General features: G+C 40.1%; 1 protein-coding gene across 1 annotated transcript in view; it reads left to right on the forward strand.

The window, feature by feature from the left end:
* myo5c (myosin VC) overlaps positions 1–22,834 on the forward strand; it is a 94,749-nt gene that overhangs the window by 70,815 nt on the left and 1,100 nt on the right. The window contains exons 27-40 of the mRNA XM_072565074.1: positions 1,001–1,064; positions 5,305–5,385; positions 7,937–8,117; positions 10,345–10,438; positions 10,716–10,779; positions 13,142–13,310; positions 14,016–14,103; positions 14,354–14,461; positions 14,588–14,742; positions 15,552–15,641; positions 18,792–18,942; positions 20,025–20,310; positions 21,437–21,611; positions 22,654–22,734. Of these exons, the coding sequence (XP_072421175.1) occupies positions 1,001–1,064; positions 5,305–5,385; positions 7,937–8,117; positions 10,345–10,438; positions 10,716–10,779; positions 13,142–13,310; positions 14,016–14,103; positions 14,354–14,461; positions 14,588–14,742; positions 15,552–15,641; positions 18,792–18,942; positions 20,025–20,310; positions 21,437–21,611; positions 22,654–22,734 (1,787 nt within the window). The remainder of the gene's footprint in view (positions 1–1,000; positions 1,065–5,304; positions 5,386–7,936; positions 8,118–10,344; positions 10,439–10,715; positions 10,780–13,141; positions 13,311–14,015; positions 14,104–14,353; positions 14,462–14,587; positions 14,743–15,551; positions 15,642–18,791; positions 18,943–20,024; positions 20,311–21,436; positions 21,612–22,653; positions 22,735–22,834) is intronic.

Here is a 22,834-nt window from a genome sequence, read left to right on the forward strand (position 1 = left end):
AGAGTTCTCATTTTGTAAAGTTAGCAGTATTAGATTGCCACTGATTCTGTGCCACATCTGATTGACCACTGGAAACAAAAATTGGGTGGGCACTGTAAAGGTCAGTTGACCGATATGGCTACTTTCAAATTCCTGATTAAAATTGACGGTGGAAATTGCTAACTCTGCGTAGGGGAGCTTATTAATTTAAAAGCAAGTAGAAGTGGTGCTTAAACAAACCACTCGCTTACGAATGTTTGTTACATTGCTCCTTAAAGTGCACTTTCAACCAACATTGAGCAACCTGGCATTGCTTAGTAACATAATTCTGTAAACATTTTCCCCAGCAGTCCAACAGCTGGTCACAGAGTATAATGATACTGTAACTTTGTGCACATGACAATGAATCAATACTAAGTGTTAGATGTTTTTAATTCTAAGTTGATTCTGATCTATATTGAGTTGGGGTAATCGAGCATTCATGCTGCAGTAATGCCAATCTTGTGTAGCTATGACAACTGCAAAGTAAATATGTCTTAGCAACCAGCCACTAGGATTTCCAGCTGTATGGAAGATTTGAACTGCAGCAGATGTCTGCACTAATGCTCTATGAACTCAGCTGAGGTAGTATCCCTGCCTCCAGTCTAGAAGGTCTGGGTTAAAGTCCCACCATTCTTGAAAGTATCATTTAACATTTCTGAACATATTGAATAAAAATATCTACTATTGATGGGAGGGAACTGGTAAGGAGTTCTCCTAACTCTCCCTCAGCGAAATACAAATTGCTTAGCTCCTAGATTTTACCTTTCAGAATAGATGGTGTCAAACACAAGTATGAAATTGCAGGAAAATCGGAATTTTGTATGATTATCTTAATGCATAAAATGTAGGCAGATATGTCGTGACTATAATGCTTTAGCAGTTTTGGGAATGCATTCACATTCTAACATCATTTAGCATGTGGTATTATAAGCAGTTGCGATCGATAACTAAAATTGTACAAACATCTTCCAACTGACAGAAAAAGTTGAAGAAATTACAAAACAGCTCCTTGGAGGTTTAGAGGGTGAGGAGCTACGAAAGAGGTAAGAATATTTTTGTTTAAATTTGGCATTATCGCCAAGTAATTATTACATAAAGTACTGTGAAGATTTGGGAATAGAATGAGTCAGTTATGGTTTGAACTAAACAATTTTCCTGAATAATATTGCACTTCTAATACATTGGAACAAAACTTGGCTTTTTCCCAAGTCTCTTCAGTGGCAGAACAGTACTTCAGTTGGAATCGTGGGATTTTGACTGTGAGAGTCTGCCATCTGTTACTGTTCTCCATAATATCCACTGCAAGCAAAACAAAATAGCTTACCGACAATTTAATTAAACCATCCTATTACAAAGCATCCACATGTTTACAAAATAGAACTTGCTAATGTCTGTTTCAGATAGTAACATGTCTTTGAGAGTACATAAAATTAGCAAACCAGTCAAATTCTCTCTTTGTGTTGCAGTGTGCTATGCTGTAGTGCACGCTGGGAAACATAGACTGGGACTGCCTTGGTGTTAAAGGCTTGGACAGAGAGGAATTTAAATGTGTACAAAAATTTTTCTGATTCAGGATGTGGATGTACCTACTAGAGAAGGTGCAAAACCTGATCTACTCTTGGGAAATAAGGCAGGGCAGTTCTCTGTGGGTGTCAGTGACACTTTGGGGTCAGCGACCATATTTCTATTAATTTTAAAATAACGATTGGAAAAGGAGAGACTGGATCTAAAAGTTGAAGTGTTAAATGGAGGAAGGCTAATTTTGATCGTATTAGGCAAGAATTTTCAAAAGTTGATTGTGGACAGATGTTAGCAGGTAAAGCTCTCGCTGGAGAATGGGAAACCTTCAAAAACTAGATAAGGAGGGTCTAGAGACAGTATGTTCCTCTTTAGAGTGAAGGGCAAGGCTTTTAGGTGTTGGGAGAGCTGAATGATTAGAGAAGTTGAAATTTTGGTCAGGAATGAGAAGGAAGCATATATTGGAAATAGACAGCGGAGATTGAGTGAATCCTTACTGTATAAAGACAGTAGGAATATACTTAAGAAGGGAAATAAGGAGGGCAAAAAAGGGACATGAGATAGCTTTGGCAAATAGAGTGAAGGAGAATCCAAAGGGATTCTACAAATACATTGAGGACAAAAGGGTAACTAGGGGGAGAATAGGGCCCCTCAAAGAGCAGCAAGGCAGCCTATGTGTGAACTGCATGAGATGGCAGAGATACTAAACAAGTATTTAGCATCAGTGTTTACTTTGGAGAAGGACATGGAAGATATAGAATGTGGGGAAATAAATAGTGACCTCTTAAAAAATGTCCATATTACAGAGGACGAGGTGAATAAATCCCCAGGACCTGATCAGGTGTACCCTCAAACTCTGTGGGAAGCTAGGGAAAAGATTGCTGGGCCCTTTGCTGAGAGATTTGGATCATCGATAGCAACAGGCAAGTGCTGGAAGACTGGAGGTTGGCTAACACGGTGCCACTATTTAAGAAAGGTGGTAAGAAAAAGCTAGGGACTGTAGACCAGTGAGCCTGACATCAGTGATGGGTAAGTTGTTGGAGGGGATCCTGAGGGACAGGATTTACGTGTATTTGAAAAGACAAGGACTGATTAGGGATAGTCAACATGGCTTTGTGTGTGGGAAATCATGTCTCACTCACTTGATTGAGTTTTTTGAAGAAGTAACAAAGAGCATTGATAATGACAGAGTGGTGGATGTGATCTATATGGACTTCAGTAAGGCATTCGAAAAGCTTCCTCATGGTAGATTGGTTAGCAAGGTTAGATTACATGGAACTCGGGAAGAACTAGGCATTTGGATACAGAACTGGCTCAATGATAGAAGACAAAGATGGTTGTGGAGGGTTGCTTTTCAGACTGGGGGCCTGTGACAAGTGGTGTGCCACAAAGATCGATGCTGAGTCCAATGCTTTTTGTCTTTCATATAAATGATTTGGATGTGAATGTAGGAGGAATGGTTAGTAATTTGCAGATGACATCAAAATTGGAGGTGTAGTGGACAGTGAAGAAGTTTACCTCAGTACTTCAGGATCTTGATCAGCTGGGCCAATGGCCCAAGGAGTGGCAGGTGCAGTTTAATTTAGATAAATGTGAGGTGCTGCATTTTGGAAAGGCAAATCAGAGCAGGACTTGTACACTTAATGGCAAGGTCCTAGGGAGTGCTGCTGAACAAAGAGACCTTGGAGCACAGGTTCATATCTCCTAGAAAATGGAGTCTCAGGTAGATAGGATAGTGAAGAGAGCGTTTAGTATACTTTCCTTTATTGTTCAGAGCACTGAGTTTAGGAGTTGGGTGGTCAGATTATAGCTGTACAGGACATTGGTTAGGCCACTTTTGATATATTGCATGCAATTCTGGTCTCCCTCCTACAGGAAGAATATTGCCAAACTTGAAAGGGTTTAGAAAAGATTTACAAGAATGTTGTCAAGGTTGCAGGATTTGAGCTATAAGGAGAGGCTGAATAGGCTGGGGCTGTTTTCCCGGGAGCATCGGAGGCTGAGGTGTTCACTTAGAGGTTTATTAAACCACGAGGGGCATGGATATGGTAAATAGGCAAGGTCCTTTCCCTGGGGTGGGGAAGTCCAAAACTAGAGGGCGGAGGTTAAGGTGAGATGGCATAGATTAAGGTGAAAGGATAAAAGGGGCCTAAGGGGCAAGTTTTCACGCAGAAGGTGGTGTGTGAGCTGCCAGAGGAAGTGGCAGAGGGTAGTACAATTGCAACATTTAAAAGGCATCTGGATGGGTATATGAATAGGAAGGGTTTAGAGGGTTATAGGCCAAGTGCTGGCAAATGGGACTAGATTTATTTAGGATATCTAGTCGGCATAGACAAGTTGGACCGAATGGTCTGTTTCCATGTCGTACATCTCTATGACTCTGTGACTGGCTACCCAGAGAGTCATAATGGAGTTGAAAACCGAAAGAAGAATAATGAACTAAAATTTTGAAAGCCATTAATAAAAAACACAAGCAACAAAAGGAAGATAAGTGTTTTAAAGAGCAATTAAATAAAATAACAAGTTAAGAAGCAAGGCTTAAACCTGTTGTTTGACCATGTGACACTTGAGAACCACTCTGCAGGAGCCTTTGCATGAATGTCTGAGTGCTTATATTCTGACACTGTTCCTGCTGTAATGTATGAGCAGGAATAGATTAATTCATTTTATAATTAGCTTTTTTTAAAATGAGAATTATCTCTCCTTGTGCATGCTTTCCAATTATAACTAAATTTTGAATCGTAGATCATATTTTTGTAGGTGAGTAATAAGTGAGCCCATTGCATGGCCCAAATGTTGCTGTCCAATTAGCAACAGGTATGGTGCCCATGTGAGCATAGGTGAATGCAGAAGCCTGGGAACTGCTGTCAATGTAATATTATACAGGCTGCAGTGTTGAAGGCTTTTCTGGAAAATCTGCAGATGGATCACTGTGGTGATGTGAATTTAGGCTAATCACCCCTAAGCTCTCTCTAAAGACTGATAAAAACTTAGCTCTTCTGTTTTCTTAATGGCGTAGTAAGCTGAATTTGCTTTTGAACAACCTCTGACCCTGAAAAACATTAGTTGTAGCATCTCATTTTCTTTTGATATAAACTTACTGCTGTAAATTTCTAATAAGTGTGTAGTACTCTCTCTACCTTGCATTTAGTCCCATGCCTAGATCTGATTTTTATTTTGCTTCCATTTAAACATAGCTTATAATTTCTGTTTCTTTCAACTCCTTCTTTGCAATCTGTGTGGGTTCTTCAATATAATTGGTTGAATTGCTTCAGACACCTCATCTGCACTGAAAATGTGCTAATTGTCAGTGTACAGGTGTACATAAGGTGAACAGCAAAATATGTTCTTTTGTCTCTTCCAGAAAAATCCTGCCAATGCATTGAGTATTTAGTTTTTGTTTTAAAATCACCATATTTAAAAGCTTTATCTCTGTAAACAATTTTGATGGGAGCAATTATATTTGAGTAACCTGTGCGTATAAAAGAGACAGAGATCTAATATCTAGTAAGTCAGTCATTTAAAGTTGAAGATACAAAACTCTCTCTTGACGGCCGTCCACAGCAAGTACAAATCCTAAAAGTAAATTGGAAGTATTATTGCGACTTACAATTTGTTTTTGATGTCACTCCACTGTATTCTCCCTGTTTGGTGCACCTGATTTTAAAAACCTGTTGGATATTCCAAATAAACTTTTAATTGCCAATCAGGTTAAATATTAAACATGTTGGTGTTTGAATAACTTTAAATAATTCTTTACTTGAGACTTTCTCCAGAGGACATGGAGCAGCTAAATGAAGATGGAGAGCTCTGGTTGGCATATGAAGGATTGAAAAGAGCTACCAGGTGATGGGTTATTAATGAATCTTTTTCTGTGTAAATTAATAATGGCAAAGTTGCAGAATAGTTTGTGGGTTGCAGTTTTCTGGTGGTAGTTTAACTTGTATCTGCATGTTACAATTATATGTAATTCAGTCCTCCACTATAGAATTACTAAGTAAAGGACTATAAAAGGCTTGTCTTTATCTAGTACATTATTACATCCTCAGCCTGTCTTAATGTGCTACAAATTATATTAATGATCATGCAATTTAATGTAACACATTTGGTAAGATGGTTGTAAAAACATTATCTCTTTGATAAATACTCAGGCTGCAGTGACAGATTTGTGTTGATGCCTGAGTTTTAAACACAAGCTGGACTGTAATGAGCCCAGACAGTGAAGAGTGAATTCTGAACAGTTTTGACGGAGAAGTAAAAGTATGTATGTATATATATATATTATATATATAGGAAAAAAGATTTTAAGGATCTGATAATTATAGGAAGGATGCTGTCTCATTGTCACTGCTCACTTGGTTAGCTAGTTGGCTGGACATCTGGTCCGTGTATCAGAATGATGCCAACATTGTGGGTTCAATTCCTACCCTGTTAAGATTCTCGTGAACAACTCTCCTTCTCAATCTTTCCCCTTGCTTGGGGCATGGTGACCCTCCAGGTTAAACTACCACCAGTCATCTCTCTCTAATGAGAGAGCATTCCTCTGGGACCATGGTGACTTCATCTTGCCTTTTACCTTTTTGGTACATATTGGCTTCTGCATTCCTGGGTATCCAACCTGGCTCTGATTTTTTTTTTGTTTATTCCCTCCAACTACAGAGGAACCTCGATCATCCAAAGGACACTGGTGGGGAGTTTTTTTTTTAGTTAATCGAATTCTGGATAATCGAATGCCGGATAACACTGTTTAGCCAAGCATCGGGACCTTGTGATCTTGCCAGATAATCCGATATTTGGATAATCAAATGCTGGATAATCGAGGTTCCTCTGTATTATGTATTAAAATAGTGAGTGGTCTTATTCAGAGGTTTTGCAGAAAGAGGTGACATTATAGAGATAATATTACCTGGCTGATTAAAATTAACATTAAAATTAATGATTTTTCCAGTCTCTCAGAAATGACCATGAAATACAGATGTTACGACCTACACTAACTGATGTTTTAGCTATGGCCCTGTTCTTGAACGTGCGTTTTCCAGGTCTTTGCTTTTGTTCCTGTTTGCAGCCATTCTGCACTGCTCGTTGCCTGATCTCCTCTCCTGCCCCAGTTTGTACACTCACTCATCGTTTCCCTAGCCTACTTAGAGCTTTGCAAAGGTAGATTTTGGCTTTCTTTGACCTTTTATTTAGTTTCTTACAGGCAGCGTTTCCCCAGATCTGTGGTGGTCCTGATGTCCCTACTGTTGTTAACTCTGTGCAGACCTCTTCTTGATGATTTCCTCTCATTTGTTTGCCCTATTATAGGCCTGGGCTCAAGCAGAGTCTCATTTCCCATCCCTTTCATTTGCTGATTGAATTTGGAGATTGACATAGATAGCTTGACCATTCAGCCCCCAATTGACCAAATCTGATCATGGAAAAGCATCAATTCACATCCCCTCTCCATACCCTTCAACTGTGGAGTTAAATTTGGGGTTAATTGTCCCCTCTACATCCTTGTTGCTATCATTTGCCTCTCTTAACCCTCCCTCTCTTTCCCACTAGATCTTTTTCGTCCTCCTTTCTCTGTTCTCCCCCTCACCTCCTGTTATTCATACTTTCTTTATAACCACCTTCTCCCTTCCCACCAAATCCCATCATCCACCCATCCTCCCCACACTCCAACTTGCCACTCGCCTTTAGCCTTCTTTGGGGCAGCACGGTGGCTCAGTTGTTAACACTGCTGCCTCACAGCATCAGGGACCTGGCTTCAATTCCACCCTCTGGCAATTATGTGGAATTTGCATATTCTCCCAATGTCGGTGTGGGTTTCCTCTGGGTGCTCCGTTTCCTTCCACAGTCCAAAGATGTGCAGGTTAGGTGGATTGGTCATGCTAAAATGCCCGTAGTGTCCAGGGATGTGCAAGCTACTCGAATTAGCCAAGGGAAATGCAGGGTTACAGGGATAGGGTGGGTCTGGGTAGGATGCTCTTCAGGAGTCTGTGTCGACTCAATGGGCTGAATGGCCAGCTTCCACACTATAGGGATTCTATGATTCTTCCCTATTCTCTCCATCTTGTCCTTTGCCCCATTTCCATTTTTTATCCATGCTCCAGTGTCATTCCAACTTCCTTTTCCCTTCCCACAACACTCTCTCATCATTCCTTATCCTTTATCCTCTCCTCTGCTGTCTTGGTCAGGCAGCTGCCTAACCCAGTCTGCTTTCTTTTATGTTCTTGCTCGAGTGCTATGCAAATATTTAATTATTTTACAGGCACCTCGGATTGCAGACAATTTCAAGATAAAAGTCGGTTAGTGACGTTTTGGTCAGCTGCTTGCATTTCTGTGGCGTTTTCAGAGACACTTGTGCCTGTTGGAACAGCAGTAATTCAATTAATTGTGGCCTTCCATTCCACAGAGTGATGGAAATGCATATTCAGTCTCAGAAAGAGAACTACGAGAAAGAAATCGAGGAACTCAGTTTTAGAATTGATCAGCTCTGTGAAGAGACAATGCATCTCCAACAAAAAGTCGAAGCAGAGAATGACACTAATGAGACCATTCGGCAGGAAGTGACTAGACTGGCTAAAGAAAATCTGGTACAATCATCAAATCATTAAGATCTTGCATGTTGTACATTATATATGTTTCTTTCTAATATATGTCAGCAAAGGCCAAGATGGGTTCATTGACTATTTAACAAAAATGAACTCCATAATTAAAAGAAAGATATATAACACCACTGAAGTTGGGCGGCACGGTGGCTCAGTGGTTAGCACTGCTGCCTCACACTGCCAGGGACCTGGGTTCAATTCCTATCTCGGGCAACTGTCTGTGTGGAGTTTGCACATTCTCCCCGTGTCTGTGTGGGTTTCCTCCCACATTCCAAAGATGTGCAGGTCAGGTGAATTGGCCATGCCAAATTGCCCGTAGTGTTAGGTGCATTAGTCAGGGATAAATGTAGGGGAATTGGTCTGGGTGGGTTGCTCTTCCAAGGGTCGGTGTGGACTTGTTGGGCCGAAGGGCCTGTTTCCACACTGTAGGGAATCTAATCTAACATTACACTCTGAGAGTCTCCCTCTGTTGTTAGTTACAGGAAAGTAAAGGCAATGGGAATTTTATTCCTATTACAAATTTAACGCAATTTAGTAGTGGCACCCACTAGCCTTTCAATATTTTTTATATTTTAAAGCATTGTTTAAGAATTGACTGCAGGTTCAGCAACTCATTAAACAAGCCATTTATTGTGGTTTCCCATGTGCATCATTAGCAGAAACTGAGCAAAATGTTATAGGGGCAAGTCTTGCTATCCTTATGAGGGATACTCAAATAAATGCAAAATACTGCAGATGCTTTATTAGATTAGATTACTTACAGTGTGGAAACAGGCCCTTCGGCCCAACAAGTCCACACCACCCTGCCGAAGCGCAACCCACCCATACCCCTACATCTACCCCTTACCTAACACTACGGGCAATTTAGAATGGCCAATTCACCTGACCTGCACATCTTTGGACTGTGGGAGGAAACCGGAGCACCCGGAGGAAACCCACGCAGGCACGGGGAGAATGTGCAAACTCCACACAGAGTGTCACCCGAGGCGGGAATTGAACCCGGGTCTCTGGCGCTGTGAGGCAGCAGCTATAACATGAGGGGAGCAGAAGAGAAAATCCACCATTGTCCCTCTTCAAGAATAAATGAAAACACAAAGTACTAGAGAAACTTAGCAGCTCTGGCAGCATCTGTGGGAAGAGAAATGATGTTGATGTTTTGAGACAGATATAACTCCATTATCGGATATGAAACGTGAACTCTGTTTCTCTGTCCACAGAATCTGCCAGACCTACTGAGTTTCTCCAGTACTTCTTTATTTCCGATATGGGTGGCACGGTGGCACAGTGGTTAGCACTGCTGCCTCACAGCGCCAGAGACCCGGGTTCAATTCCCGCCTCGGGTGACACTCTGTGTGGAGTTTGCACATTCTCCCCGTGTCTGCGTGGGTTTCCTCCGGGTGCTCCGGTTTCCTCCCACAGTCCAAAGATGTGCAGGTCAGGTGAATTGGGCCATGCTAAATTGCCCGTAGTGTTAGGTAAGGGGTAGATGTAGGGGTATGGGTGGGTTGCGCTTCGGCGGGGTGGTGTGGACTTGTTGGGCCGAAGGGCCTGTTTCCACACTGTAAGTAATCTAATCTAATAAAGCATCTGCAGTATTTTGCATTTATTTGAGTATCCCTCATAAGGTTGCTGTCTTGGAATAAAGAGTGAATGCTTGGACAGGTAACAATGGCCCCAACAATGAAGTAGCCCATAATTAGCCTGTGAAATACTTGGGTAGAATCCCAGTTGTAGGTCTCTTGATCCCTCACTGTGACTTTACCAGCAGCTGCTGTGAAATGTAATATGTGCAGTTTCCATCAATGCTCTGGCAAACCATCAAAGAAAGTTGGTCACACTTTCAAGGTGTCGTTGACCAGATTCACAATGAAAAGTAACAGTTTGGCTAAAGTGCTGGAGAATTGCCTGTGGAACTATATTCCAAAAGTAGAGGAGAAAATGATTAAAATTAAGCCTCACTATTAATGTGTTGTCCCACTTTACAATGTGGGCAGGAGAAGGTTAAAAGATTTAACTACAGGGAAATATGTACCCAATATTCTTATAGCCTTATGGGGACATCCATACATCCCAAAGATGATGTTGACCTACCAATATCCATGAAGCCATTTGAGTTTGGTTCATTTATACCAGAGAGCTGCTGCATGTTCAATGTTGTTGATGGTGTTGAATTTACCTTCATCGGGAGTAAACCATTTTTGTGTGCATTCAGGTCATACCAGAATTCAAACTCCAAATCTTAGAGCTGCAAAAGCAAAAACAAGACATTGAGAAGCACTTACAAGGACAGGTTGTGGAAATGAAAGGTGATTATGTATGCTATGTCGCACGTATCCAGAGCATACAAATTGTGGAGTGTGATCTCTGATTTTTAGTTCAGTATAGCTTTTCCTAAAGTAAAATATTTGGCTTCGCAAGTGTTGAATTTTCCTAACAAACATAGATAACTTATTTTGTTAACAGTCTCTTGACATTTTAATAAGTAAGCTTCTAGCTAACGTTACTCATCAGTTGTATAGTTGAAGGCAATGCACATTACATGAAAGAAATTCTGTGCACTGATAAAATAACTCCAATTTACAGAAAAAATGGAAGAAGTTACTGATCAATTACAAGGCAATCTTAAAGAAGAAGGATTCCAAAGAAGGTGTGAATCTCTAACATTAGTCCCTTAACATCTAACTTAGTTTAAGATTGGTTCTACATGTAAGAAGGATACCAATATTTTGCATTAACTGCAAAAAAGCAGAGCTCTGGATATGTGTATCGAAATGCAAGAACAGAATAATTAATTACCAGCTTCTATTTATCTAATGTCTAATATTGCACTTCAGATTTCTAATCATTACCTCAATTGTAATGCAGATTTGCTGTTGCATGATGAGCGTATTACTAACAAAATTCTACTACTCTGTGCAACAATATAATCATAGTGTGATGTTGTAGTAATTTACTTTCTTGAATAATATTTTGCTATCCGTCTTTGAACATAATAATTAGCCGTGCAAATCAAAACCAAATGGATCGTATTATTTCTGGAACCTTACTCCTCAATACGTCTGGTTTACCATTTGAATGTAATGCTCATTTCAATCATAAAACGTCCTTGTTCGAAGGGTCAGGCCACCTGCTGTGGGCATGTTTTCATTGAATATTGTGAACAATTGGAAATGTCCAAAATGAGAACATCTTTGTGCAGCTCAACCATTTGCTCAAGTATAATCAAATGTTTATTCTGAAATGTGAACACCAGAATATTCATTTATTTTTCTCCTTCTGAGCCAGTGTTACCTTTGGCATGTTTTAACCAATTTTTTTTTATTTTCTAAATGTCCTATTTTGGAAAAAAGTAATTTTCCAAGGTTACCAATTACTCCATTATTATAGTTTTAATTCTCTTCTTTTCCCCATGAACCTTAATCTGTTAATATTTACTGAGTAAAGCATCAGATTAGAGTCATTGAGTCATAGAGATGGACAGCATGACAACAGACCCTTCGGACCAGATATCCCAACCCAGTCTAGTCCCACCTGCCAGAACCCGGCCCATATCCCTCCAAACCCTTCCTATTCATATACCCATCCAAATGCCTCTTAAATGTTGCAATCGTACCAACCTCCACTACATTCTCTGGCAGCTCATTCCATACACGTACCACCCTCTGCATGAAAAAGTTGCCTCTTATATCTCTTTTATATCTTTCCCCTCTCACCCTAAACCTATGCCTTCTAGTTGTGGACTCCCTGACCCCAGGGAAAAGACTTGGTCTGTTTATCCTATCCATGCCCCTCATAATTTTGTAAACCTCTATAAGGTCAACCATCAGCCCCAGCCTGTTCAGCCTCTCCCTATAGCTCAAATCTTCCAATCCTGGCAACATCCTTGTAAATCTTTTCTGAACCCTTTCAAGTTTCACAACATCTTTCTGATAGGAAGGAGACCAGAATTGCATGCAATATTGCAACAATGGCCTAACCAATGTCCTGTACAGCTGTATTATGACCTCCCAACCCCTGTAGACCTGTACTCAATACTCTGACCAATAAAGAAAAGCATACCAAATGTTGTCTTCACTATCCTATCTACCTGCGACTCTACCCTCAGGGAACTATGAACCTCCACTCCAAGGTCTCTTTGTTCAGCAACACTCCCTAGGACCTTACCATTAAATGTATAAGTCCTGCTAAGATTCTCTTTCCCAAAGTGCAGCACCTCGCATTTATCTGAATTAAACTCCATCTGCCACTTCTCAGCTCATTGGCCCATCTGGTCCAGATCCTGTTGTAATCTGAGGTAACCCTCTTCGCTGACTGCTACACCTCCAATTTCGATGTCATCTACAAACTTACCAACTGTACCTCTTATGCTCGCATCCAAATCATTTATGTAAATGACAAAAAGATTCTTTCAAACAAAACATAACTTGCTGGGAAACCTCCAAACTGAGTTCTGAGAAAGGGTCACTGAGCCTGAAACGTAGGTGGACATATAATTGCAAAATGATTTTACAGCAAGTTCATATTAATCTGCTGAAAAGTCTGGTGTACAAGTTGCATTCATATATGTTCTTTGCATATAAGTAATGACTTCTAAACCAGTGTAATCTATATATTGTTTCAGTTTCCCTGTAAAATTAATTCAAAAATACAATGTGATTTATAGACCATATCCACTGCAACTGATTTGCAAGAGACAATGCCAAGAATTAAGTCATAATTGTTTTACCTTAATTATCTTAAAAACTTTCTTAAAAACTCCCTTATTTACAATTAAGTTTATAATTGAACAATGTTCTAAACAGTAACAAAAAGGCATGATTCCTTTTTTTTAATGTTAATAATACTGGGAGTTTTCAGTATATTAACCAAAACAATTAATATTCAAATCAAGTATCGAATGCCTCAATTGCCCTTCTAAAATTTAAATAAAAACAGTCAGGCCTGTTAATCGACAACAGCACAGTAAGGTTTTTCTACTGAAATATTCTCAATTTGTTGACAATATATAGATTGGTAGAAATCCAGAAAGCTAACTGTGCCAAAGAAAATATGGAATTACTTGATAAAGTGAGAAAACTTGAAAATGAGAATCATCAGCTACTGAGTTGGACCCAAGCTGATAGTGCAGCCAGTAACAGAATGAAGCAAGAAGCATCTCAATTAACATTGGAAAACTGGGTGAGTGCTGGAATATTGCCATCCCTAAAGTTCAATGATAATTTTTATGTTAGTAGATGCAAATATATGTAATGCAAGTCTGTTAAAATCTTAAAGTGGAGAGAATGTATTTAAAATGCAATTTTTGTATCAGTGCAACAACTTTAACTTATGTCAGCACTAGATTGGCTGAGTTTGGATACTGTCCTTGGAAACTTGATCACCTACAATGGGGACATTACATACTCCATCAACAACATAGGACGTGTATCATTAAGCTCCTTTGGTGAATTGAATTCACAGCTCTTGGGGGGACAATTTGGAGCTTCATTAATTGAAATATGAATATGAAATATTTGTTATAAATAATCTGATATTGCTTATGTGACCTACTTGATAAAACATTCACTGACTTTGAGGCAATTCAAACATTAGCTAAGAGCACCCATTCTTTACTGCCCTTTTGAAAATATCCCTTTAATGGGATGACCTTACAGCAGATGTATATGATTTGCAACTCGTAAAGGCCACTGAGTAAAAATTAGGAGAATGGTTTTGCTTTAATTTAATGTTTTGTATTTGATTGGAGGGCCTTCCCTTGTTTATAAGAATTGTATAATGTGATGATAGTAAAGTTGGAACTGTAGTATGAATGTTTGACCTTTCACACAGATGATCAGTTTGTAGGACTGTGAAGATTAATCCTCTGTCTGCTTTGTTTTGGAGGATCTGGAGGAACGTCTTGATCAGAAAGAAAAGCAAATCAGGAAGTTGCAACATCAGATTAAGTCCTTAACCAAAACAATTGATAGAGGTACGTAACTCAAACTTTGTCCATAATTAGTGCTCTTTGGCTGAAAATGTTGGTGTATAGCAGAGACAGCAAAATATTAAAGCTAAAACCAAGCTTTTTGTAATCAAGAAGGAAAGTAATCAAAATATTTCTCAGATATTTGATGTTATGACAAGAAATCTAAAAGAGTATCACTTAGGTACTTGAGATTCAAAAGTTTGAAAGTGGAAGAATCTGCTTGATTCATAAACGTGTTAATGATTCTGGACAGGAAGTCGAGCCAATGGAAAAGTGAATCCCATTGTGAAGAAGGAGTTCCTTGGCATGTTAGAATGTAAAACTGAGGATGAAGAAAAGCTCATAAACAATCTAATTTTGGGTAAAATTGTTTTCTTTGTCTTACAATTATCTCTGATTTCTGAAAGACAGATGAACGGTATTAATATTAGACTTACGTTTAGGAGTCTTCTCTGTTGTAATGTATATGGTCTTGCTTCACTACCAGACCTAAAACCACGTGGTGTGGTTGTAAATATGATTCCAGTACTGCCAGCAAGTATCCTGTTCATGTGTATACGTTACGCTGACGATAGTAATGATGCTGAAATGCTGAAATCCCTGATGAACTCTCTACTTGATGGTATCAAAACAGTCACTAAGGTATGTAAACCTGGCACAAAGTCAAGAGGGTGGTGCTGGAAAAGCAGAGCAGGTCAGCCAGCATCCGAGGAACATGAGAATTGACATTTCAGGCATAAGCCCTTCATCAGGATGAAGGGCTTATGCCTGAAACGTTGATTTGCCTGTTCCTCAGATTCTGATCTCCAACAGTGGTTAGCACTGCTGTCTCACAGCACCAGGGAACTGGGTTCGATTCCAGCCTCGGGTTACTGTCTGTCTGTGTGGAGTTTGCACGTTCTCCCCATGTCTGCGTGGGTTTCCTCTGGTGCTCCGGTTTCCTCCCACAATCCAGAGATGTGCAGGTTAGGTGAATTGGCCACGCTAAATTGCCTGTAGAGTTAGGTGCATTAGTCAGAGGGAAATGGGTCTGGGTGGGTTACTCTTCGGAGGGTCGGTGTGGACTGGTTGGGCTGAAGGACCTGTTTCCATACTGAAGGGAATCTAATCTGCAGTTCTCACTTTCTCCACAAAGTCGAGGCATTTTTTTCAGAAAAACTTCCTTTTAAACAAATTTTGAAATATGAGCTGTTTTGTGTAAAGTATTGTGTGGGTTACCAATGACGTGTTTTGGAAGTTTTCAATTTTTAATTGAGAAAATAGCTAACACATTTAACATTTAAATAACATCAGGAATGTTGATAGAGATGTAATGGTGTATGGATATCAGCAAGTTTACCAAAATTAGGTTACATTTTTCAGTGGTTTTTAGATGAACAATTTTTTTTTATTTAAAATGAATATTCTGTAGTTGTTTATACTCATTCTTCCAATATTGTCTTGTTTAATAGAATCACAGTGAAGACTTTGAAATGCTGTCATTTTGGCTTTCCAACAGTGTCCATTTTCTTAACTGCTTAAAGCAGTACAGTGGAGAGGAGGTAAGAAGATGTCACATCCAGGAATGCTGGAATTGTTCATTATGTCTCCAAGTTTTGTTATAAATTACATTAAATACAACTTTAAATATAAATAGTAATTAATGTGCCACCCTACAATTGAGATAATATTAAACTCATGCATGGCTGTGCGATCCCTATTTATTTATTCTTTCACTGGATGTGGGGGTCACTGGTATGGCCAGTATTTGTTACCCACCCCTAATTGCCCTTCAAATGATGGTGCAGTAAGATCACATTTGGAGTACTGTGCAGTTCTGGTTGCCCTAATGTAGAAAGGATATTATTAAACTAGAAAAAGTGCAGAAAAGATTTACCAGGGTGCTACCTGGATTGGAGGGTTTATATTATGAAGAGGCTGAATAGGCTGGAGCATTTTTCCCTGGACCATAGGAGACTGTGAGGGGTGACCCTCAGGTCTGTAGAGGTCTATGAAATTGTGAGAGGCGTAGATAAGGTAGACAGGGAACAGCTTTTTTTCCCAGAGTAGGGAAGTTTAAAACTAGGGAACATAGGTTTAAGGTGAGAGGGGTGAGATACAAAAGAGTTCAGAGAGGCATTCTTTCACACAGAGGGTGTTGAGGCTCTTGAACGGGCTGTCGGAGGTAGTGGTGGAGGCAAGTACAATTTTGTCATTTAAGAAACATTTGGACAGTTAAGTGGATGGGTAAGAATGGAGGGATATGGATCAAACGGTGGCAAATGAGTCTGGATTAATTGTGAAAACTGGGTGGGATGAACAAGTTGGGCTGGAGGGCCTGTTTCCATGCTGTAAGCCTCGATGACTCTATGGTGAGCTACTTCATAATCCACTCCAGTCCATCTGGTGAAGTTATCTCCACAATGCTGCTCTTGGGCTCATTTGAGATATCTCTGACATCTTACTCTTGGCCACAATGTTTCCTCTATATGTTTGTTAGCAACTTCTTTCATATTCATTCTGGAGAAATGAGCCTTCCTGTCAACATTTTATTGCTCATTCCAAGTTGTCTTTGTAGACTTTGGAGAACACTGTCTTCTAGAACTGCTGCAGTTCATGCAGCAATATGATGTATGATTGGAAGGGGAGTTAGGACCCTGATGGTGTTCCCACATCTGCTGCTGTCATCCCACCACAGGTCATGTTTAGGAAGTGCAGTTAAAGGAGCCTCAGAGAGTTGCTTTGTGATGAATACTGTAACCACTGTACACTGGCAGTAGAGGAAGCAGATGTTAAATTTGGTACAATTACCTCTGGTTATTGGTGACTTCCAGTATTATACTGGTGGGAATTTGCTGATGGTAGTATTGAGGCAATGTAGTTTGGTTCCTTCTTGAGGAGATGCTGATTTCCTGGCATTTATTGAGTGTTTCTTTGCCATGTACCAGCCCAAGCTTGGATGCTGCCCAGATCAAATAATATTTGACTGTGGGCTGGTCTGTTATTCGAGGATTAACAAATGAATCTGAATCCTCTGCAATTAACAACAGTTTGTACTTGTATGGCAACTTTAATGTAATTAAATATGCCAGCGTGATTCACCGGGAATATTGTAAGGCTATTTCTGACACCATATTGTACAAGGTAGTACCTGGGGAAATGACCAATAGTTTTATCAAAGTGATGTGTTTTAAACAGTAAAGAAGAGAGAGGGGAGGGAGATTTGAAGGAGGAATTCCCAAGCTCAGGCAATAGGTGGCTGATGCCTCAGTCACCATTTGTGCAGCAGTTAAAATTGGGGATGCCCAAAAGACCAGAATTAGATGAACATCCATGTATTGGGACGATTTTGAGGGTACAGGTGATGACAGCGATAGGGAGCATCTTGAAAGCAAGAATGAGGGCTTTTAAATTGGGGTATTGCTTGACTGGGAGCCTGTCTAGATCAAAGATTATAGGGATGATCCCCAATTTAATAGTTTGTTGTGTGTAAGGACACAGGCAGCAGAGTTTTGGACAACCTCCTATTTATGGAGGAAGGATTCTGGGAGAGAAGCCAAGAGTCTGTCAGAATAGTCCAGGCTGGAAGTAACAAAGGCATGGATCAGAGTTCCAGTAACAGATGAATGAAGCTGGGTTGAAGTCAGGTGGGGAACACGACGGAGGTGAAAGCAGGTGTTCTTCATGGAGGCAAGGATGTGTAATGGAAAGCTTAACTCAAGGTTTAGAAATGACGCCAAGGTTGCAAATTGTCTGGTTCAGCCTCAGACAGTTGCTAGAAGGAGAAAATGGCATCAGTAAGCTAAGGACTGGAATTGCAGGTCCTTGTTCCTTACAAGTACTGTCACCACAATGTTTAACTGGAGGAAATTTCCGCTTATCCAGTAATTCACTCGTCATTACTGAAATAGTCTATGATGGTTGGATCTTGAATGCAGTTGATAGAAACTGTTGTTGAGGGTAGCACGGCGACTCAGTGGTTAGCACAGCTGCCTCACAGCGTCAGGGACCCGGGTTTAATGCCACCCCTGGGCAACTGCGTGGAGTTTGCACATTCTCTCCAAGTCCTCTGGGTGCTTCGCTTTCCTCCCACAGTTCAAAATATGTATAGATTAGGTGGGTTGGCCATGCTAAATTGCCCATAGTGTCCAGTGATGTGAAAATTAGGTGGATTAGGCATGGGAAATATGGGGTTACAGGGATAGGGTCAGCCAAGGATAGGAGAGGATAGGCCAAACCTGGGTGGGATGCTCTTCACCAGGTCGGTGCAGACTTGATGCTCCACTTTCTGCACTGCAGGGATTCTAGGAAACTCTTGCAGAAAGTGAGATGAATGGTCTCAAACATGTGTCTTCCTTTGTCTAGAGTGTCTCCAGCCACTGATTTCATTTTTCTGCCCAAGAGCCATCGACTTCAGTTTTACTCGGCTCCTTCATGCCATACTCTGTTCAAAGCTACATTGTTGTGAGGGACAGTCATTTACCTTTGCAGTTAAGCTCGTGATTCCATTTGTGAATCAAGACTGTCGTGAAGTGTGTGTTTGTGTGTGTGTTACATAAAACATTAGTTGAATTTTTTGGTAGTCTCAGCAAGGAGTATTTTAGTCCATTTGACAGCTGGAAAATGGGTCTTTCCAACTTATCAAGTGCGTGCCTATTGTTTGTATTGTGATTATTCTTGCTCCTTAACATACATTTATTGTTTTTATAAAGGAGTTTATGAAGTACAACACTCCTCAACAAAATAGCCAATGTCTGAAAAACTTTGACCTGTCCGAATATAGACAGATTCTGAGTGACTTGGCCATTCACATTTACCAACAACTCATTCAAGTGATGGAGGATGACCTTCAACCAATGATAGGTAAAGATATTTCTACATTTCATTTGTATTCTGTTCAGAACTAGCACATCAGGTCCTTGCAGAAGATCTTACACCATCACCTCCAAAATAAATCTCAAATTCTTGTCAAGGAATCTTAGACAAGTAATGCTAAATGAAATTCCAAGCGCCTCAGTTGGAATGGGGTGAGGTTGTACCTCTGTGCTGCATGTGTTTGCTAAATGTGTTTGTTGTGTAGGGTAGTGATGGCAAATGGACTGTATTGCACATATAAGCAGTGGTGCAGTCAAGTGATAGTGCTCTTCCTGGTGAGCTTGGATGGATTAAAGAAGTAGCCTGCATTATGGATCAAATCAAACCCCCTCAAAATATTCAGAAGATAGTTTAGACCCTAACCTTTTTTTATTTTAAAGGTAAACATAAGGTGTCACATTCCAGGTACAATTTGATTGGTCAAACCACCGGATTTAAAGCAAAGTACACTTTATTCATCCACTATAGTTCAAATAGAACAAAAGAGCGAAGAGATTGAAATAAGTTAACTCAACTGGAAAACTTAACAGAATGCGAGATACAGTAACTATTAGTAATTAACTGTTCCAATACAGTAATATCCCATAAACACACCTCTTGGGGAGAAAAGGTAAATTCAGAATGTCTCACATACAACTCCAACAGCACAGGAGGGGAACAAAAATCAAGAGAAAATTCTGAATGTAGCAGCTGGGAAAGATTTACTGCAGCTTCCAACCCTGTTGAGACCCCAGCAACAACTGCTGCTACTAAAAAAAAACTAATCTGAAAATCCTGCTTCTATGAGAGTTTGATCCCACCCATTCAGGCTGCTTCTGTAGTTCCAACTTTAGGAATAAAATCCAAGGCCTCACAAACTGTTCACTGTAGTGGCTCTGGTAGACTGCTCATCGCCTCTGCCTTAAAACCTCTCCTTATTTTAAAAAAAAGAACAAAATAACGTCTTAAAGCCAGAGTATCATCACACCTGTTTGTGTGGGGACGTGTACTGTCAGTGATTACATCAGGATATACCAGCAGCACTCTACAACTGTAATTGCTCATTCACAATTGTTATTGCTCCATTTTAGTACCGGGAATGCTAGAACATGAAAGTCTGCAAGGTATTTCGAGCATGAAGCCAACTGGACTTCGGAAAAGATCTTCAAATTATCAAGAAGAAGTGGACAAGTACACAATATCTTCCATTTTGCAGCAGCTCAGCTACTACTTCACCACCATGTGTCAGCATGACATGGACACTGATCTGACCAAACAGGCAGTTAAACAGCTCTTCTTTCTAATTGGAACAATCACCCTCAATAATCTCTTCCTGCGCAAAGACATGTGTTCATGCAGAAAAGGAATGCAAATAAGGTAAAGCATTCTGCTTCAGTACTTCCTCACAAAAAAATGAATTGCAATAAGTCTGTGAGAGGTGACATGATGGGCTCAATTTTAACCCTCTGGAAACAAAACAGATTAAATCTCACTTCCAGGTTTTTTATTTCTAAAGCTGAACAGAGATTTGAATAAAAATAAAGAAGTTACATTTGTATAGCACCCTTCACAATCTCTGAATTTTCTAACCAATTGAAATACGTCTGAATATTAGTCAGTGCAGAAATGCAGGGAAACACAGCGGCCAATTTCTGAAGAGGGAGACCTCCGAAATAGCAATGAGATTATCATCTGTTTTAATGATATTATTGAAGGCTGCACGCTAGACAGGATGTCAAAAGAATTTGCATGTTACTCTCTAAATCATCCATTATATCTATCCAAGAGAGCAGTCAGGGACTTAGTTTAACTTATCTGCTGAAAGACCTCATCTCTGACAATCAGCACTCCTTGAATATTTCAGCAAACTGGGTGGGTTACATGCTCACGTCTCCAGCTTATAAAGTCAACTTTTTAAACGTAAACGGAGCTGCTCCTGAGCTGAGGCTGAGACCATAATAAACATTTTTAAAATCCTTTGTGCATTTTTTATGCTGAACTGGGCTGCTCTGTGCTTGCAATAAACTGGACACAAGTTTTAGTGAAGACTACAGGTCTGGAAGAGAAAAAAAATGATATCAACTTCATAACCCGGAGGTGTGAACGTTGTTAAATTTCTTTTCAGTAAACACTCATTCTAACTTGCATTCTGTTTACATAGTGCTCAAAGAATTAAGATAATACTTGACAAGCAGTGCATTATTGTCACATATATGGATGCGTGCTACTAGGAGAGGACATTGAAGAAAGGGAAGAAGTGTATACAGAGCAGTAAATTTGCATTTAAATGGCAGGTTGCTAAAATAATGGAAATAGTGTTACTCATATTCTTTGTGATTAAGTTGAGTTATTTGTAATGCATGTTTAGCTCAGAATAATTCAAAATGTGGTGTTATTGTATTATATTTTTCATTATTAATATCTTTGTCAGAGGTCACAGTAACCTTTTTGATGTCTAGATGAGTGTATTATTAATGAAATGGTTTCTTTATTTTTGGCCCAGATGTAATATTAGTTACTTGGAAGAGTGGCTGAAGGATAAGAATATGCAGAGTAGCAATGCTAAAGAGACCCTGGAACCACTCTCTCAGGCTGCCTGGCTACTTCAGGTTAACAAGACCACAGATGATGATGTGAAAGAAATATGTGCAAAATGTACATCTCTCTCAGCTGTGCAGGTCTGATTTTAACTTTTAGTATTTCCAAATGACCTCTCGTGATTGTTGCCAGACACGTTTTAATTTTCTCTCTTTCTCCCTCCTCCCTGCGCTCCCGTCTCTCTCTCTCTCTCTCTCTCTCTCTCTCTCCCCCTCTCTCTCTCTCTCTTTTCCCCCCCCAAACCCTCTCTCTCCTCACAACTCTCTCTCTCACACCCTCCCACCAGCCCCTCACCCTCTTTCCCTCTTCCCTCCCCCCCCCCCACCCCCACACATCCTTGCCTCTCTTTTATTCCCTCTGTCTCACACCCTCGCGCTCGCTCTCTCGTCCTCTTTCTCTGTCATCCTCATCCTCTTTCTCTCACTTTTACCCTCACCTTTGCGCTCTCTCTCTCTCTCTCTCTCTCTCTCTTGCTATCACTCACAGCCTCGCCTTCTTTCTCTCTCTTTCGCACACCCTTGTCCTCTTTCTTTCTCTCTCGCCCTCACCCTCTTCTCTCTCTCTCTCTCTCTCTCTCTCTCTCTCTCTCTCTCTCACACACGCACATGCACACACACACACCTCTCTCTCTCACCCTCCTCTCTCTCTCTGTCTCTGCCACTCTCTCCACATACATATTTATGTTCCTTCACTCTCTCATCTCATCTGGCTCAGTCTCTATTTTTGATGAGATCATTAGATCAGACATTGAGAGAATTAAATAAACTACTGAAGGAAATATATCTGATTTTCTTACTAACCTCATTCGGTTTATTTGGGTTTCTGGTTTGATTGTCTGCATTCCAACATGTGTATTATATTTTGGTTTATCAGGTCTTCAGATATAACAATAATTTCTTATGTGTTTTCTCATGAAAGGCAAATGAATGAATTTATGCTGTACTGTTCTCACCACTACACAAAACATAAGGACAGAAACACATAACTATGATTTTGTCTTAGCCAGTGAATTTATTGAATTAAACCTGTTATCAGTAGGAATGATTAATGTTAATGACTAATATCCTCATGGCCAATGGAGTGTTTCCATTATGTAGATTTTTTCCCACTTTATTTTAACAGATTGTCAAGATTTTGAACTCCTACACACCAATTGATGATTTTGAGAAACGTGTGGCACCATCCTTTGTGCGCAAAGTTCAGGTGAACAAAAATAATCTTTGACATTCAAACTAATTCCATAATCTGCACACAAGCAACTATTGGACAGTCCATACTCAAGCAGGGGTTTGGGGAGAGAGAG

This window comes from Chiloscyllium punctatum, chromosome 48 (assembly GCF_047496795.1).
Source record: "Chiloscyllium punctatum isolate Juve2018m chromosome 48, sChiPun1.3, whole genome shotgun sequence".
NCBI lineage: Eukaryota > Metazoa > Chordata > Chondrichthyes > Orectolobiformes > Hemiscylliidae > Chiloscyllium > Chiloscyllium punctatum.